The 20,137-nt window shown below is 35.0% G+C and overlaps 1 protein-coding gene across 22 annotated transcripts in view; it reads right to left on the bottom strand.

Moving 5' to 3' along the window:
* SYNJ1 (synaptojanin 1) overlaps positions 1–20,137 on the bottom strand; it is a 102,298-nt gene that overhangs the window by 47,519 nt on the left and 34,642 nt on the right. For 12 of the 22 annotated variants that reach the window (XM_058427968.1, XM_058427970.1, XM_058427972.1 and 9 more), the window contains exons 5-13: positions 19,495–19,720; positions 18,638–18,721; positions 12,706–12,767; positions 11,372–11,468; positions 10,142–10,311; positions 8,337–8,418; positions 5,587–5,739; positions 2,737–2,902; positions 421–444 (exon numbers count right to left, since the gene is read on the bottom strand). In XM_058427968.1, coding sequence (XP_058283951.1) covers positions 421–444; positions 2,737–2,902; positions 5,587–5,739; positions 8,337–8,418; positions 10,142–10,311; positions 11,372–11,468; positions 12,706–12,767; positions 18,638–18,721; positions 19,495–19,720 — 1,064 coding nt within the window. Of the gene's footprint in view, positions 1–420; positions 445–2,736; positions 2,903–5,586; positions 5,740–8,336; positions 8,419–10,141; positions 10,312–11,371; positions 11,469–12,705; positions 12,768–15,679; positions 15,810–18,637; positions 18,722–19,494; positions 19,721–20,137 lie in introns of those variants that run through there. The other 10 variants (XM_032174440.2, XM_058427974.1, XM_032174426.2 and 7 more) reach the window with 3 other exon arrangements.

Below are 20,137 nucleotides of genomic sequence, written 5' to 3'. Positions count from 1 at the left end.
TTATATGTGAGAAACACTGTTGAGTAGTCGTAAATATCACAGATAGCACTCAGAAATTAATTCGAAGTAGTTACATCTGGATTTTTTTCCATCAGCCTATTAAGAGTAAGCGTAACACTAATAATGTTTGTTCAATGAAATGTAAAAGTGAAATTAAAACTAGCTGAATTATCTTTAATTGGAATTAAGCAATTGCTACAGGAAGACAAAAAGCACTGCACATTTTCTTCAGAATGAAGTACTTAATTTTCTCAAGCTTGAAATTCTTTTCTCAGATTAAAACAAGATATCAATTTATCCTGTTAGAATCTGATGGCAAAATGAGAAAGTTTCCAATTATATGGCCTTGTTTACAATATCAACTTCAGAAAAAATAAGAAAAAATTGCTTTTATTTATAGATTGATTTTCTATACTGTACCTGACTGTAATGTCTGTTCAGAAACTATGGATGCATCAAGAAGAAAACAAAGAATCATTAGTAAAAACAAGTTACAATTAAAATGTAGAGTATAGTGACAAAACATTTTGAGAAGACCTCACTTAAGTCAATTTGATGACTTTATTTTTTCTGATAGCTATAGAACACCAAAGGTTACAAATAAACGACAATGATTGATACAAACCTTCTGCACCTAAGAAAAATCCTACAGTGCCTCAGTGATGTCCACCGTTTCACCATCAGAAGCTCCTAGGCCTGCTCTTCTAGCTGCTCCTGTGTGTATGTTATGCATGCATATGCACATGTTTGAGAATATTATGAATATAAATATGAAAACCTAAGAAGATGGAGGATGTTGAAGATATGGAAGATACTGCCCTAATAACACACCTTTTAGTATTCTTTCTGGGACTTAGCAGTTGATAAGTACAATCACTTCAGCTATAACAAGAAAAATGCATTCTAAAAACATCACCATGCTATGCAAATTCTGCCAATTCCCACAGCCACAGGGCTTATGGGAAAAATGGGGTTAGGGGTACCACATTCAAAAACTTCAACAGTAACACACCAAAAAAGATAGGAACCTCATAAAAATAGTAGCAAGACATTACACATGTTAAATGGTTATGAAATGCATGAATATAACCATTAATAAGGCACTTCATCTTGAATGAAGTTGGCTTGTAGAAATGGGCATCAGACAGAGTGCAGCTTGTAATGTGAATAATGGAGAAAGGGATATCTGAAATTCGATGAAAAGTGGAAAGAACAGATGTGAATGGGTATGGCTCATAACACACAGTGAACTGAGGCAGGGGAAGATGTTTGAGGTGTGTGTGCATATGTGTATGTGTGTTTTGTATGTTGTATATATTTCTAGCCATCTTAGTTCTGCTGGGTGCACTTTTCTGCATTTACCTAGTGTTGCTTCCCAGCAAAATCACGCATAAGCTCATGCAAAATTGGCCTTATGCTCAAACAGTTCCCTAATATATCATATTGGAACAAATTCCCATTCTCAGAACAAGCGTTACAGCAGAACTGACTGTACTCTTTTTTAAAGGTATTATTTTACTTCTAGTAAAATGTGCAGGAAACTAAAAACACTAATGCTGAAGTTTGGGGATTACATAGGTCCCTTGCTTCTCCTCTTCTTTCCTTCAGCCACTTACTTTCAATTGTTGCTTATTAATGCCTCCACATCAATGTAGGCACAGGTGGAAAGAGGTGACAAAACACAAATCAGTCAAGTCTCTACTTTTGGAAGCCAGGAAGAAAGCCTGAAGTTGAAAGTAGTAGCTAAGATCAGACATTTTTTGGAGTTTTAGTAGGTCTAAGTTCCCTAGCCCACTTACAGGTCCCTGAGGAACTGTCCGTAATTAACTACCTTTAGGCACCATGCAGAATTCTGAAATAATCCATAGCCTATTTGACCAAGTAATTAGCCAAGAATACAACACTTGATGCAGAAACAATTTTCTCCCACTTGAACAGGGAACATTAAAAAGTTTGGTTTAGGGCTAAGAGAAAAAAAATTTGTTTTTCAGAGTGCTAAAAAGTTAAAATGGAAAAAATTTATTTTGTCAATTATACCTCAATACATTTTAGAGAAAGAAAAAGTAAGTATAATCTATTAAGTTCTACAATGAATGTTGAGTTTTCCCATCATGTTACTTTTATGTGCTCACTGATAGGAGAAGCTTTTTTTTTTAAAAGACACAGTGGAAGGTGAAAACCTATTCTGAAGGCCATATATTTATTTCAAATATTAAAATTGGTAATAGCAGTTAGTGCCCAATAATTAGCACTACTTTAAATTGTTAATATGATTTAATGCTTATTCAAACAATAGCAATTAAAAGTTAAGACCAAGTTACAGAAACTTTTGGGGTAGTGATTTAAAAAATAACCAATATAGGCATTAGTTTTCCCAGTAAAGCATTTTTCTGCATGATTAGATTATTAAATGCTGTATTACAAGTACTAGCTGAATATTCTATGAAATACTGCCTTGTACAAAGTTAACAATGCTTAATTATTTACCCTCTCAATCATAATCTATAGAAGAAACCATGCATGGGCCTCAGTTTACAGCTTAGTAATACCACTGATTGTACAAACATTTTAAAACAGACAAACTTCCCCTGGAGAATGTAATTTTCAAAAATCACCTTTACAGAAATCCCTTCGAAAACTATTTTAACCAACTAAAAATTCTGTGTAAATAAGTTTACATTTACCTCTTGGACTTTTAGGAATATAAATAACAAATAAAATATAAAGTGCACATACCACGCAAACTTCCAGTAGTTAAAAGTGCTCGAGCTTTGTCAGCTAAATCACTATTCAGAGTATTTCCCAGTAGCAAAACATCAATGGCCTCTTGCTTGGAGCTGTCAAAGAAGTTATTCTGAATTGTTCGGGTAACAGAACGAGCACCATCTTTTAACTTTCCAGCCTGTTGAGAAAGAAAGGAGCGCAGATTTTCATTTTAAATATTACTGATTTTACTCAGTAGGTATTTTGAAATTTTAAATCAGTTTTATATGATTTTAGTACAAAAAAGGACCTAATCATTCTATTTTGAACATATAGTCATGACAATTAAAATGCCTCCAACATGTCACTGTTACCTTTCTTCTTTTGGATTAAAGCTCTGCACAAAGAAATGAAAAAGCTCGGTGCTACAACCTCATCCAGTAATGACATCTAGAGCAATAAATGTTTAAAATTGCTTATTACAAAGGAAATAAACTGAAGTAAACTTATTTAAAACAAGAAAATTCCTTCTTACAAGGTAATTTGTAAACTTGGTGATAAAATGGGTTAAGGAGAAATGGGAGATAAAAGAAGATACACTGAGCTTAACTGCCCCTAGAAAAACTTCAAATTACTTTGGTAGTAGAAAAAGAAAATGGAAATTGCTTCCAAATAGCTTACATTAGTTAAAATTAAAACTAAACCTAAGAATGAAGGTCTGTCTAGTCGCAAAAGAAATTTACAAGTACAGTTCATAAACGAATATTACATGTAAACTACAGTTTGCATATTTTGAGTCATTTTATTGCCCATGCGAAAATACATCATAAGATAATAAACTTATTCCTATAGTGAGAGTTGATTATAACTTTTAATGAATATATATTTTATTTAGGCATGTTAGTTACCATAATGATTTATTTTGATCTTACAAATTTTGATGATTGTCAAAACAAAAAACTTGTACCTTTTAGGAAATAACTTTAGTTTACAATATGTAATTTTTATTCTTTAAAGAAATAACAGTAACTTGAGGCTTCTTTTTAGAATAAAGAGCGAATTTTCTTAAATGCCACTAAATGAAGAACCAGTTTTCTTCAATGCCATTAAATGAATGCTACTATATTTAATAAGCAATTAATGTTTGGCATTAAATGTTTTCTTTCTATATAATAACATATGCAAATGACATTATTTGAAAAGACACTCACCATTCACATTATCAGGCAATTAATCAAAAGGAACCCAGAGAAAGGAAAAGAAAGAGCAGTTCAGATGTTAGATTTTAGTTCAATTCAGACTAGCATATTTAATGTATAAAATTTTATATCTATATATTATGTTAAAGATAAAAGACCATGGAAAATATATGTAACCTCTGTACACATATTGTAGTCACTGCAGAAATGAAAAGGTAGAAGAATATAAAAGAATATTTTAAGCAATAGTTTGAGAATCAGCTTTTAATAGCAAGAATTATGTTCTTTATTTAAAAGGAATAAATCAAAGTTTAACAATTTGATGTTTACAAAAATAGGGACCAGTTAAGAAGTAAATATTTGTAAAAGTCAATACAAATTATTTCTATGAGTTGGATAAAAGAAACTTTCCAGGTAAGGCCAATACCTCTGGGCAGAGGCATGGCATATTATGACACAGAAGAGGAAGACTTGGAAATTAAAAGAAGACTTGGAGATCATGAATGGTCTTTAAAGAATTTCAGTTGCTATATGGAAGAAGCTGAATGAGAACTATAAAAGTGATAAATGTTCTCATTTCTATTCTTGAAATAATTTGAGAAATTGTGGCAATTTAGAAAGTTGATAAATTCAAGTGAGGCCAGGATCCTTAAAAAGTTAAACAATATTTAAGAATATAAAATAATGAAAACTATCTCAAGTATTGTTCCAAACTCCCTCAATAAGGGCCAAATACTTGAGAAGAAAGTAGTCTGTAGATAATACCAGGAAATAAAAAGTAATGATGAAACAGACAATTATAATTAAGTCCTTTTTTTTTTGGAACAGAGTCTCACTCTGTCACTCAGGCTGGATGGAGTGCAGTGGTGTGATCTTGGCTCACTGCAACCTCCACCTCCTGGGTTCAAGTGATTCTCATGGCTCAAACTCCCGAGTAGCTGGGATTTCAGGTGTGCACCACCATGTCCAGCTAGTATTTTGTATTTTCACTAGAGATGGGGTTTTGCTATGTTGGCCAGGCTAGTCTAGAACTCCTGGCCTCAAGTGATCCACCTGCCTCAGCCTCCCAAAGTGCTGGGATTATAGGTGTGAGCCACCACACCTGGCCCATATCTCACACTTCGTTGGCACATCTTGATAGCCACCTTTCTAAGGTAAGATAAGTAAAAATCAATTATGCCCTAATCTTGGGTTCCTAGTAAGCACTAAATAAACTGTTGATTGACTTATTTGTCCAAGTGATATACGTCACACATCTATTAACAGTAGGCACTGTGTTAAGTGTAGGGAACACAAAGCCAAATAAGACAGAACCCTTTATTAAGAGGTCTATGGTTTTAAAAATCGTATTTGTAATCAAAACAGTACAAAAAGTAAAACAGATATACAAGGGAAATCATGAAAAAACAGAGCAATATATATCATCTTAGTGGATTGTCACTAAATGACTAGATATGTTATATATACATACTTCCCAAACTTAGGGAAATATCTATCTTCCATTTATTCACTAGTATCCACTGTGAAAGGAAGTATCAAAGAAGGCATAAAAGCACATTAAACAGAATTCTAAGACACATCTATTAATTTAAACCATCTATTAACTTTTAAAAGGCCATTTAAAAGCTTTATGAAGAGAGGAAGAAGAGGATATTTTGTAATGTTATGATAGATCTAGATATACCTTCGCTTTCCCTTCAAGAGCTCCAGTTCCTGCATATATCTTACTGATTGAATCACCATTCACAGACCACATTGACCGAAAAACTTCTTGAAAGCGAGTCACCAACTGAGGCTTTTCAGCTAAACCAAGAGCTTCCAACTGTTTAGCTAGCATCTAAAAAAGCAAAAAAGAAATTTTTATAAGTACATTAATATATTAATTGTAATATGGCTTTAAAGAACTACCAGAATCAAACCAAAAATCTATCGTTATAGCACTATTTGGGACTAGATTCTGAAAACATAACAGTTTACTAGGCTGAGTTATTTCCCATCATTTCAATTTTTAAAACAAATTCTGTATCAATGGAAACTACAAGTATTGATAAGGCCTTCTTTCTGGTTAAATGATAAAATTTATCTTATTAAAGTATCCCTATAAATCAGAGTTGTTTACCTTGCCCACCTAAAAGAATTCATCAATCAACAGCCTGCATTAGAATCGAAAAAAATGTTTACTTAGTTTACCTAAACATAAATAACTAGGTCTCTTTAATTTTTGGATTTGGCTTTATAAGTTTAAGTAATTAAGGTAAAAAATATGAAAAAAAGGAGTTGCTCTTAAATTGTCACAAAATAAAGAAAACAAGTAAAACCTGAATGAAGTCATGACAGCTTTTTATGCATAAATCCACATCGGTAATATATATAAGGGAAGAACTAGAGGGAATACCATGCAAGGAATTCAAGGACCTCTTGGCTTCCACAAGTCCTTATCACATATAACAATAAAAGTGTTCCAAAAAGTTATTGATCTTTCTATGTATGAATTCTAGCCTAGAAATCTGACAGAGTCAATGTTCGATCTTTATCCAATCTGTGTATTTGGAATCTAGTCATATTCTATGCCTTGCATTTTTACTTAACTCTTTCCAATTTACATTTTATTTTATCATGTAAGTATGGTGATCATCCATAATTACAGAAGAACTAAAAGCTAAAATAAGATTAAAAAAACCTTAAACTGGGTTCATTTAATTACCTAGAGACTTACACCAGAGCTGTTCTTTGCTAGCATGGAGAATAAAACAAAATGAGCCCCAGGGCCTCCTTTATCATTTAAATCTTTCTCTCTTCAAGGAACTGGGCAAAACTGATCTTATTCCTCTACTAGTTTGGCTTTGTCTGTCTTGGTGGCAAACTTTGTAACCTGTCAACCAATTGCTATCCAAGGGGGTTTTCTAATTCCTAACTATCAACAGTGGAGAATCAGCTAAGTCAGATCCTGAAAACTAACATCTGTTATAATTTTGATGAAGAGGTCCAAGTATTTCAATAAGCTTATTTATTATCAGAATCCATGTACATTTATTCAGCCACTTAAAACCAGAACTTGAAACAAATCCAAGGCATGTGATAAACTCTTATCTAAATGACCAACATGCTTGCTTTCATTTTCTTGTCTGTCAAATTTTCTAAATAAATTACAAACCTCAAAAACATACTCAAAAAATCCAAACAGTAAAATTTATTTAGTTACATGAAAAATATATTCTGTAGTAGAGAATTTTATACACTGTACTTTCATTTTTGAGATAAAGAACCTCAGCTGCAAAGTAACTAATTAACCAATACTCAGGTCAAATTTAAGATCATTAACTAGAGGAAATAAGAACACGTAACTTCCTATTGCTGTTTTTTTTATAGTATTTGAGAACTATGTTAAGTTCTGATGGAACTAAACGAAGTTTAGCCACAGCCTTATAACCCTAACTTGCAGAGGAGGGAAGACTTAGAAAGCTCAGCATTGCTAAATAGTTTGTCAAAGAGTTGAGACTATGTTTATATCAGGCTGAATCTGATGGGTAAGTAGTAAAGAAAAAAAAAAAAGAAAAAACGTTGCAAACAGCGAACTTATTAGAGAAGTTGAATTGCATTCATTTTCATTCTCATTAACTATGGCATTTTCATCTGATCCTGTTTTTTTATAGCTACTAATTTGAAAACATCAAACGAACTGGATTGGGTTACAAATTGTCAAAAAAATAGTCCTATATGGCCGGGCGCGGCGGCTCACGCTTGTAATCCCAGCACTTTGGGAGGCCGAGGCGGGCGGATCACGAGGTCAGGAGATCGAGACCACGGTGAAACCCCGTCTCTACTAAAAATACAAAAAATTAGCCGGGCGCGGTGGCGGGCGCCTGTAGTCCCAGCTACTCGGAGAGGCTGAGGCAGGAGAATGGCGTGAACCCGGGAGGCGGAGCTTGCAGTGAGCCGAGATTGCGCCACTGCACTCTAGCCTGGGCGACAGAGCGAGACTCCGTCTCAAAAAAAAAAAAAAAAAAAAAAGTCCTATATAATTGTACATGTGAAAATAGACCCTTCTTATCCTAAAATAGATTTTTAAAAGACAACACAGAGAATAAAAGGCCAAATACACACATACACCCACACTCACACCCACACATATATATTTCCTCCAAAAGACAGGGAAAAAAATTGTTGAAATACTATAAACAGCAGATTTTAAAAGGGAGAAAAAGGAACAACAGAAGTAGATAGAGAGCTACCTAAAGAGAATATGAAGATCAGGTAAAGGAAATATTTAAATCAAAAGAAAGTTTGGCCAAAAAAAGAGACAGAGATTAGAAGTACAAAATGAAGCATAACATTACATATACTTTCTGGAAAGTAATAAGAAACATAAGTATTAAAAAAGCACTTAAAGAGGCAGATGATACAAGGCGCATACATTTTAATTTATTCTTTTACCTCTAAGCCAAGAAACGCCTGCACACTATTTGTTCTATCAAGACAATCCAAGCAGTTTGTTCGAACTGTACCACTCTGGCATCTGTAACCAATAAAGTTAAATATCCAGTTTGGAACAAAAATAAAGCTAAAACAAACAGTGAATAATTGAGGTAATTAAAATGTAGCACCCACCTTCCCTCTCCAACTTTTTATTATTACAGTATTCAAATATACAAAAAAAATTATACTGTGAACATCCACATACCCACCATTTAAATTTGACAACTGTTAACATTTTGTCACATATGCTTCATTACATTATCTATCACACACTTATTTTGAATTAGGCCAATAGTTAGAAACTAAATATACATTCAGGTTTATGCTTTTACAGTTCTTTGCACACAAAAATATTTATGGAACAAAATTTTTTTAAAACCTAAGATCTGTTATCTCTAATGACTGTGTCTACAGCATTGATGCTAAATAAAATACAAATTGAAAAATTAAAAATTTGAGCTTTCTGCACTAAAGTTTCCTTTAACCTATATTCTGAACTTAACTCTTTTAACATTTACTTTTCTCCTCTATTTCACATACAAAAACTGAATATTTAAATTATACTAAAGCAGACAGTAAACAATGTCTTTCACTTCTATTTGTATTTAATAGTCTTTACTGGCATCAAGAAATATTAAGAAAATGTGGCACATATACACTATGGAATACTATGCAGCCATAAAAAATGATGAGTTCATGTCCTTTGTAGGGACATGGATGAAACTGGAAAACATCATTCCCAGTAAACTATCGCAAGGACAAAAAAACCAAACACCGCATGTTCTCACTCATAGGTGGGAATTGAACAATGAGAACTCATGGACACAGGAAGGGGAACATCACACTCCGGGGACTGTTGTGGGGTGGGGGGAGGGGGGAGGGACAGCATTAGGAGATATACCTAATGCTAAATGACGAGTTAATGGGTGCAGGAAATCAACATGGCACATGGATACATATGTAACAAACCTGCACATTGTGCACATGTACCCTAAAACCTAAAGTATAATAATAAAAAAAAAAGTAATAGTTTATAGGTTAAAAAAAAATATTAAAATGTAAGTTTTAAAAGAGAAGCAAAACAGTTTCATATATAATAGCATGAAGTACAGAGCCAGACAAATCCCAGTTCTAACACTTGCTAATTATGAGACTTGCAGCAGATGGAAATGGGCATAATAATAGAGCCTACCCCTATAATTGTTATTGATACATGTTAAGACTTAAGTACACTGCCTGCTCCATAAAATGTGCTCACTAATGTAACCTCTCATTATTATTTGGCGAATTCTAAAGAAAGAAAAACAAGTTTAAAATCAAGTATAGGATGGGTGAGATGGCTCATGCCTGTAATCCTAGGACTTTGAGAGGCTGAGGCAGGTGGATCACTTGAGCCCAGGAGTTTGAGCCCAGCCAGGGCAATACAGGGAGACCCCTGTCTCTACCAAAAAAAAAAAAAAAAAAAAAGCCAGGCATGGTGACACACACCTGTAGTCCCAGCTACTCGGGAGGCTGAGGTGAGAGGATCTCCTGAAACCAGAAGGCAGAGGCTGCAGGGAGCTGAGACTGCACCACTGCCACACCAGCCTGGGCAACAAAGTGAAGCCCTATTTCAAAATAATAAAAACAAAAATAAAATGAAATATTTAAAAGATATTTAATTATAAACTTTAATCTTAAAAAGAAAATTTAAGAGTTCAATGTTAAGAATAATTTTTAATTAATGTTCCAATTCAAAGAACAGAGAAACAGAACAGTCAAACCTTTGAACTTCACTTCCATTGAAATAAAAAAATCCATAATCTAGAAACTTCTGGACTTGAGGTTTAAGAACACTGTGTAATTTTTCTGCCTTTCCTCCCTTAACCATTTGATGATAGTCAAAATTCACCATCTGGATATCAGCAGCATGTTCAGAAGCTTTCAAATGACTCTGAAAGTAAAAAGGCAAATATTCATCTAAATGAAAGTAAAAAGGCAAATATCCATCTAAATATTCATCACATTTCATTGACACTGGCAATAAATCTTTTCCCTAAAGCCTCACATACTATCCCTGAGAGATAAGGTGACACAATTAACATCAGTGTACTTAAATAATATTCTCATCTGGCTTAGGAAATAAAAAATTATTTCCAATTGCCAGCATTTTATTTTTACAACACAAATTTAATAACTATTTAGACCTATTATAGAATCTCAAAGTTATCTAAGACAAAGCCTATCAAAGACTGAAAGATTCATATTTTATAACTTCATTCAATACATACAAATATTCTTAAATTTTACCATAAAGTCACTCTGTAAAGTATAATCTGTTTATTAACAATATTTGTTTCACAAGATTAAAAAAATAGCTATAAAATTAGGATGCTTTTGGATTTAGGAGATTGAACTTTACAAAATGTTTTCTAACGATCTTAACTTTATAATCTTATGTAACATCATAATTTATATTAATTCATTATTAATTCAATAAGTGTTCATTAAAATATTTTTTCTTTAGAAGTCAGGCAATTTTGGGGTTCTTTTTGACATGAAATTCTCAAGTTTTCTCTCATCAGTACAAGAAGGTATAGTGTTGCATGTATATAAATGCATCATTCACAATTCCATAGGTGAAAAACAATGACTATGGTTCTAGAAAGCAGGCAAAGCAATCAACAGATGAAGAAGGAAACTGCTATTTCTCCACTAGTGATAGATAAACATTTTTGGCAAGGAGGGTATTTTTCTGTTTCTCTACAAAATAAAAAAGCAGATTAGAAAGCAGTGTCATTTGCGTTGAAAGCTTTTTAGAATCCCAATTTCAGCAACATTAGCCTAAATTGTTTCTTAATAGACCCAAAGAGTTCAAGTTTCCAACAAGTACTCAACCTTTTTCTTGGAAGTAATTTACTTCCTGGAAGAATTTGATTACCGTATTATTTTATTTTTTAATACCATTCTAAGTGTTCATGGGCCAGAATGAAGTAAGAAATGACCATACTTACCTGGAAAGCTTTACTTAGCATATGTTCACCTTCCTTAGATCCAAGCAAATTTACTATTATTTGTTTACCATATAAGTTCTTAAGTGTTCTAAAATGCCTATTTAAGAAAGAACGGAAATAAACACATGTCAAATAAGAAGCCCAATTTTTTCAATAAACAATAATCCATTATTAAATATAACTTACATGGCAGTATTTTAAACACAGAATTGGAAAACTGGGTGCGAATTCATTGTACATGGTCTCAAAGCTGAATTTACGAAAACTCATGAATGCAATTTCCTCTCTGACTTATGGGTATTGAGACTTCCACCCCTGTTGGAGCTGTGGAGGCATCCAGCTTCTGCCCACTCTGTGAGGCTGGCACCAGACAAGACAGACACCAGCCATAAGCTTGACTGGAAAGGCAGTAAGGGCAGATGGCAAAGGGCTGCTGCTCACATGTGAGGACACCACATACTCCATTGAGTATTTAGAGGGACCTCCTTACTAGCTCCAGTCTTCAGAAAAACGGGCCCCAAATACGAGTCTTTTTTCTTTCCAGCTTCTAACCATTCCAGAAACTATGTAGAGCAATGTCACACAAAGAAATGTAACATAAACCACACCTATAATGTTAAATTTTCAAGAAGCTGCATTTATAAACATGAAATTAATTATACTTTCTTTAACTCAACATGTCTAAAATATCATTTCAACATGTAATCAATATAAAACAACGACAGTTAACCTTTCAACAACACAGGTTTGAACTGTGCAAGTCCACTTATATATGGATTTTTTTCAACCAAACAAGAATCAAAACTACAGTATTCTTGGCATGCAAAACCCACGAATATGAATGATGACTTTTCACAAGCATGGGTTCCATAGGGCCGACTGTGGGACTTGAGTATGCACAGATTTTGGTATGTGAGGGTAGAACCAATACTCTGAGTATACCGAACATGATTTTACTAATGAGATACCTTACATTCTTTTTTATTTTTATTTTTTAAGGCAGTCTTTGAAATCTAGTGTGCATTTTATACGTGCAGCACATCTCAACTGAGACTAGTCACATTTCAAGTGCCCAGTAGCTACATGTGGCTAGTGGCTGCTACACTGGACAATGCGCCCACAGAGGAAGTTTTAAGGTCAAGAGATCAAGACCCACACTTCCAGCACTACCACCCCCAGAAGTCATAACACTAGGTGTCACTGTCTTTCAATTAAATTAGGAGTCAGAGGAATTTGATTTAAAGCTAAAAAAGTCTGAAATGAACCAGTAAATACAAGCAGTCCCATTGCTTAGCAATATCAAAACTTAAAGCACTATGTAAAAATTGTCTTACCTGTCAAAAGCAGGTGCATTGGCTTCAAATCCCCTTGACATACGGACACGATGAGATCCCACCTTAGACAAGAAAAATATATTCAGTCAAACCAAAAACCAACATATAGATGAAAGAAATATCACTGCTTACAATATCTAACAATTTCTTTGCTGAACACACAGTCGTTAATCAAATAACTGATTTCCATTCATGATATGCTTTTAAAAAAACAAGTTTCAGGGAATTTCCACCCCCCACCTTTATTTTTAAAAAACTAACCTCATCAAAAAAAGAACTAGAAGTTACATCATTATGAAATACTCGCAAACTAATAGGAATTTTTATTGATGAAAACTATTTTTAAAGGTGTTTTCATATATGTTACTTTGTTTTAAGTTCAAACTACATGCCCTGTGTAACAGATACTATTACCATTTGGGTAATTAAAAAAACCGAAATACCAACAGGTGAAATAACTTGCTCTCTGAGATCAACATAACCAATTCCAAAAGAGATTCAGATGAGACTTTATGTCTCTGACCTAAATTCCTACTCCTCCAAGCTGCCTACCAGTACAAATGTCTATGTGTTTTCTTCTCTGCTATGTTGAATACTCTATTCACCTCTCCCTCACCAAAAGTTCCACCAAATTGAGAATATCATTCCTTCCTGGAAAAGCAGACTTTCCAAGTCAACCTTGCCATCATCCAACTATAGTAATTGCACATTTTGCAGAATCAGGAATTTTGGGTTAAGCAAATTAAACAAGATGGAAAATATCTACCTATTGTATATTGTTATAATTTTTCTTTTCTTACATAGGAGAATAGCAGAGAGATGAGGCATAACTGAGAAAGATATAACATGCCAAGAAGAAATATATAGGTGAGACCAGATTATTTCCCTGAACTTCAATTTAAACATTTCTCTCAGAGACGTTGGAATGAAGGTTGCCCAATCACAACAAGGATCACTGAGGGGTGGGCAAAAAAAAGTTGCCCAAAATTCATTCTTGCTAACCTGTGAACAAAGTGCTTTTTTTGGGGGAGGGCGGGGATGGAGTCTCACTCTATTGCCAGGCTGGAGTGCACTGGCGTGATCTCGGCTCACTGCAACCTCCGCCTCCCGGGTTCAGGAGATTCTCCTGCCTCAGCCTCCCGAGTGGCTGGGACTACAGGCACATGCCACCACGCCCAGCTAATTTTTGTATTTTTAGTAGAGACAGGGTTTCACCATGTTGGCCAGGATGGTCTCAATCTCTTGACCTTGTGATCTGCCCGCCTTGGCCTCCCAAAGTGCTGGGATTACAGGCATGAGCCAGCGCGCTCCGCGCAAAGTGCTTTTAAAGAGGGTGTAAAAGGAGGGTTGTCAAATCAGTCATGTAATTGGACAAGTAAAACCAGAAAATAAACTCTAATATGCTCATCCAATTCCAAAACTGAATTAACAGTACAGTATTATCATTCATTAAGCATTATCCCTCACTGCACTAAGTCAGATAATCTAATGAGTACTCTGATAACCAGGGGATTCTCTCTTCAATTTTTAAATAAGAAATCAATTAGCCTAATGTCACATCTGTGTTCAATTTCATTTTATAGTACTTAATAATATTCATAAAAGTTTAAAATTTGAAAGACGTATGTCCCAGGACATTAAGCATTTTAGACTGCAGAAAACTCAGAAGAAGTTGATACTTTTTCTTCGGAGTAATCCCAGATTAATTGCCTATCACTCTATACAAGTTCAAGACTTAGCATTTTGTTTACTGATTAACATTTATTTTGCATAATACTGCAACTGTGCATAAGGTGAAAAAAATCCAGTTCTCATGTCTTCCAGGTACTGCCAGCGGTTGTTCTCCACCACTCTGTTCCCCAACACATATATACATTCAGCTATGTATCACAGCTCTCATAGCAATATACTGGCTAGACTAGATTAGATTTTTGTTTTTGTGTTATTAGAGACAGGGTCTCACTCTGTAACCATGCTGGAATGCAGTGGTGCGATCATAGCTCACTGCAGCCTCGACCTCCTGGGCTCAAGGGATCCTCCCACCTCAGCCTGCTGAGTAGCTGAGACTACAGGCACATGTCACCATGCCTGAATGATTTTTATTTTTTTATTTTTTTTGTAGAAATAGGGGTCTATGTTGCCCAGGATGGTCTTGAACTCCTGGTCTCAAGTAATCCTCTCACCTTGGCCTCCTAGACTAGGTTTTATTACTCAATGTTGAAAGAAAAGTTTTACAATAACAGAGCTGTTGCCAATCGTGATAAAAGTATTACTCCAGAAAGTGTTAAGGCTTTAAATAACCAGAACTTTACCCAATTAAAAAAAAGTTGCAGCCAGGTGTGGTGGTTCATGCCTGTAATCCCAGTACTTCGGGAGGCCGAGGCAGCTGGATCACCTGAGGTCAGGAGCTTGAGACCGCCCTGACCAACATGGTGAAACCTTGTCTCTACTAAAATACAAAAATTAGCTGGGCATGGTGGCACATGCCTGTAATCGCAGCTACTCGGGATGCTGAGGTAGGAGAATCACTTGAAGCCGGGAGGCGGAGGTTGCAGTGAGCCAAGACTGTGCCATTGCACTCCAATGGGCAACAAGAGCTAAATTCCATCTTGGGGGAAAAAAAAAGTTGCATTAAAGGTATTTTTAAAAGTCATTTAATTGTGTGATATGGAAAATCATTTTCCATCAATATTACTTCTTCACATTCACGTATTTCTGAAATTTCAGCCAAAAATTGGGCGTGGATCTCACAATGTTTACCATTTTTTGACTTATTGATATGGTTTGGATCTGCGTACCCCCTAAATCTCATTCTGAATTGTAATCCCCAAGGTTGAAGGTGGGGTCTGGTGGGAGGTGACTGAATCATGGGGGTGGAGTTCTCATGAACGGTTTAGCACTATGCCCCCTTGTATTGTTCTCATGCTAGTGAGTGAGTTCTCATGAGATCTGGTTACTTAAAAGTGTGTAGCACCTCGCTCTTATCTTTCTTTTGCTCCTGCTTCCACCATGTGAGACTCCTCGCTCCCCCTTTGCCTTCTGCCATGATCGGAAGCTTCCTGAAGCCTCCCCAGAAGCAGATGCTGCCATTCTTCCTGTACAACCTGCAGAACCATGAGCCAATTAAACCTCTTTCTTCAAAAATTACTCAGACTTGGGTATTTCTTTATAGCAATGTGAGAATGGACTAAGAAACTGATATATACTGTAATGTAGTATAATAATATATGATCTGAGTATTATAAGTTATAAATGCTAAAGAATTTCAGAGAAAGGAAATCATAAGTAAAAGGAAAATCACAAGTCAAAGGAAATCATAAGTAAGTTGCCAGCACTAAAAATGTCATTCTTACTAGTGTAACACCTTATGACAATTATGACAATTCTTATAATGCCTCAAACAAATTCATCTTGGTATTTATCTTTTCCATAAAAGGCCTGAGTGCCCAAATGGCAACCTCTCTATGAAGCATCATTATATCTTTGACTCTCTCACAGCACCTAGCATAAAATAACATACACAGGAAGAACGCAAGTATTTAGTGAAGAGATCTGAGTGGCCACTGAAAGACAATAATTCTTAATTTTGGAAGTAGAGGATTCCTGCTAGAAAACTGCAAGGCCTGAAGTTGGACAGGCTGAGTAAACCAGATCATAAGGACATAGGTGCCTAGTAAATCTGACACGCATAACATATATATCAAAAATAAGAAGACCTGTCAGAGCTAGCAGGAAGCAGAGCCTAGAGGGACAAGATAGAAAACTGTTGAGAATCTTCCAGGCTAGAAGAAATTATGAAAACCTTAACTCAGAGGATAGTAGTGGGAATAAAAAGAAAGTCCCACTGCCTAGAAGAATGCTGAGACTAATAGTAACAGGGCTGCTTTTCACTTGGTCAGGACTGGCTGCTTCATAGCCATTAGAGTAGGATCTTATAAAACAGAAGTTCTTGACTTTGAGTGGTAGAGAACTTGGTTAAAAATGAGGATTCCTGGCCAGGCACGGTGGCTCATGCCTGTAATCCCAGTGCTTTGGGAGGCCAAGGCAGGTGGATCACCTGAGGTCAGGAGTGTGAGACCAGTCTGATCAATATGGTGAAACCCCATTTCTACTAAAAATACAAAAATTAGCCAGGTGTGGTGGCACGTGCCTATAGTTCCAGCTCTCGGGAGGCTGAGGTAGGAGAATCGCTTGACCCTGGGAGGCGGAGGTTGCAGCAAGCTGAGATCGCACCACTGCACTCCAGCCTGGGTGACAGAGCGTCATTCCGTGACGACAAAAAAAAAAAAAATCCATAATTTTCCACCTATCACCACATAACATTAGCCAACCAGACTGTATAGGAAGGAAAGTACACAGGAGAAGGAAGGCATAAGGAAGTCCCACTCAAGGAAGATCCCTCAGTGTAACTACTCAGGACGCAACCTTATTGGATCATCAAAACACTGTAATTCAGAACTTCTTATTAAAATAACACAGGCCAGGTACAGTGGCTCAGGCCTATAATCCTAGCATTTTGGGTGGCCAAGGCAGGAGAACTGTTTGCCCAGGATTCAAGACCATCCTGGGCAACAAGGTGGGACCCCGTCTCTACAAAAAATAGTGGTATGTGCCTGTAGTCCCAGCTACCCGGCAGGCTGAGGTGGGTGGATCACTTGAGCCTGGGAGATCGAGGCTGCAGTGAGCCGTGATTGCACCAGTGCACTCAAGCCTGGGTGGCAGAGTGAGACCCTGTCTCAAATAAATAAATATATAAATAAATAAATATAAATAAATTAAATAAATAAAATAACACAAAAACAGTGTAACATAGGGCTCATAAACTGGTTATTAGAATCTCTAACACTAGCCTTTCCCTAAAGCAAAAGTATTCACCTCGCTTTTGGTGATATCAGGGTTTCAGCAATGTTCTTAAAGCAAATACTCCAAATACCCACTGTTGATCATGAAAGCTTAGGAGAAGTGGGATTCTGTTGGCATTCTCTCCTAAGGGAAATTTGGGGAAAGATATATCTATTTATGTTATCCCTACAAAGATAAAACAAGTCAAATCGTCTTGACAAGAATTCAAGAATTTTTGCAGAGCAGTAGAAGTGTTAATCCTTGTTAACTCTTAGACTGTCTTAAATAAAATGTTACTAAATAGGTTAAAGTAGTCTGTAATTTTTCTCTGCAATAACCAGTCTACGATGTAAGAGATCCAGCAGTCAAACAAAGGAAGCAAGATTTTTTTTTCTTTCTCTTTTCTCAATACTATAGGCTGAAGCACCAAACTTACTAGACTATACATACCCAGATCCTAAAGTAAGTATGACATACTTCAAGGACTAATAAATTTTGAATAAAAATAAAATGTCAACAATAGTGAACCCTTATGTGGTGCTGACTGGGGGCCAGGTGCTATTCTAAGTGCTTTTTATTTCATCCTTACAACAACCCTATAAAGTAGGTACTATTAATATTATTCCCATTATATAGACAAGGAAACTGAGACACAGAAGGGTTAAATTATTTGCCCAAGATCACACAGCTAGTAGTGGTAGAGTAAGGATCACAATTAAGAAGTCTGGTTCCCAAGGCTTTGTTTTATCTACTACATTCTTCTGCCTAAAGAGACTAAATCATTATATACTAAGATAAGAAGATAATAAATATGGAATCATGTTGAAAATCAATACACTATAAAGACCTCAAAATTTTTAACACTAAATACAGCAGCTCAATTTCAATGGCTATTTGAAAGAGCATTAAAAGAAAAAATATCTAAGATAATTCCAGAAACTCTGTACTCGTCTAGACCCTTATTTGTAAATCCAGCTAACATTATTAGATGGAATAATGGAACCATCAATGAATTAATAAACTATCCAGAAAGTTTAGAAAATACGAAAATTGTTCAAAAAATAAAAATAACTGAATTTCAAACACATACTTGCAACCCTGGTTGCTCCCAGAACAATGGAACAGATCCTCGGATTTGTATGAAGGAAGAAACTGAGTCATCTAAGTACACAACCTACAGAAAAAAAAAATAATATGTAAACTATTTCCACAGAAAAGTTGTTACACTTATATTAGAAAAACAAATTTACTAAAATCTATTGCATACTAGTTATATTTTATGATCTAACTCTCATATACAATTGTCCAAAACAGGCCACTATACCGGTTTGACTTTTTTTTCTGTTAGCGATATTACTATTAAAAAACATTTTTTTCTGTTAGCGATTTTACTATTAAAAAATTAGTAAAATTATAAGCATAAGATTCACAACTTTAAAAAATAAATTCCTTTTAAATCTTAATATTTTGCATACATATCTTTATATTTCATTTTGTTTAGCTCTTTATAACCTAATTTGAAGATCTGTGTTGGGCTGGGTTCATGGCCTGAATTTATAATCATATAGTTTCATAGCCAAAAATATCATAATTTCTAATTTTTAGATGGTACACATATTTGCCATTAAGAACTGGGTTTAATTTCACTTCACAAAAAAAACAAGTTGTCTAGCTCTACAGCTGAGAATTTTAAAATTCAATACCAAAACACACAACATTGACTATGTCATGCTGATTAGTGACATCTTGTTACCTAGATGAAGAGCCAGACCAAAAGAAGTTTTTTTCAGGGAAGCCTTTTTTTAAGGCCCATAAGTAACCAAGAATAATCATAAAACATTATAGATGTTAAAATAAGTTCTGAATCAAATAAAAATCTGTTATTCTAGTATTTTCTGTGCCTCTCCTATAATACATTAATTAAGTAATATAAAACACTATATATACCTGTTCTGTTTCTACAAAATTGGCAACATGACCATCATCATTTGTTCCCCGGACATTAAACCTGGTCCCAGCTCGTTCACAGCTTAATCTTGAAATGAGGCAAGCCTTTGCCTGTTTATGAGCAGCATAAATTGTTCTGATTTCTACTCCTCCACACATAAGACGTAATAACCAGTCATCACAATTCACACCATAGTGTTTGAGATGCAAATGCAAAGACTGATTCCTAATAGGAAAAGAAATAAATGATTAGCTTATGGAATACTAAATAACAAAGTATGACTTTTAAAATAATCTTCTGGAAAATTAATTTAATATTATTAAATTTAAAGGCACAAACAACAAATCATTTACATTAACTATTCTAGGGATCAGAAGATAGGGCTATAAAACGAGATCCTTCAACATGTGATCTATGGTCCACAGAAAAGGAGTATTTTTGTGTTTTTAGTATCTGTGGCCCATTTCTGTTATGTCTTTATATATAAATGTGTTTATAACCTAACTTGTTCCAAAAAGGATTACATATGCATGACCCCACCACAATTTCTGAAGCTCTACTTTTTAAAAAAATTTTATTTATTTATTTATGTATTTATTTTTGAGACGGAGTCTCGGAATGTCACCCAGGCTGAAGTGCAGT

The sequence above is a fragment of the Hylobates moloch genome, unplaced genomic scaffold (genome assembly GCF_009828535.3).
Source record: "Hylobates moloch isolate HMO894 unplaced genomic scaffold, HMol_V3 SCAFFOLD_14, whole genome shotgun sequence".
Taxonomy (NCBI): domain Eukaryota; kingdom Metazoa; phylum Chordata; class Mammalia; order Primates; family Hylobatidae; genus Hylobates; species Hylobates moloch.
This window is presented reverse-complemented; position numbering and strand designations above follow the sequence as displayed.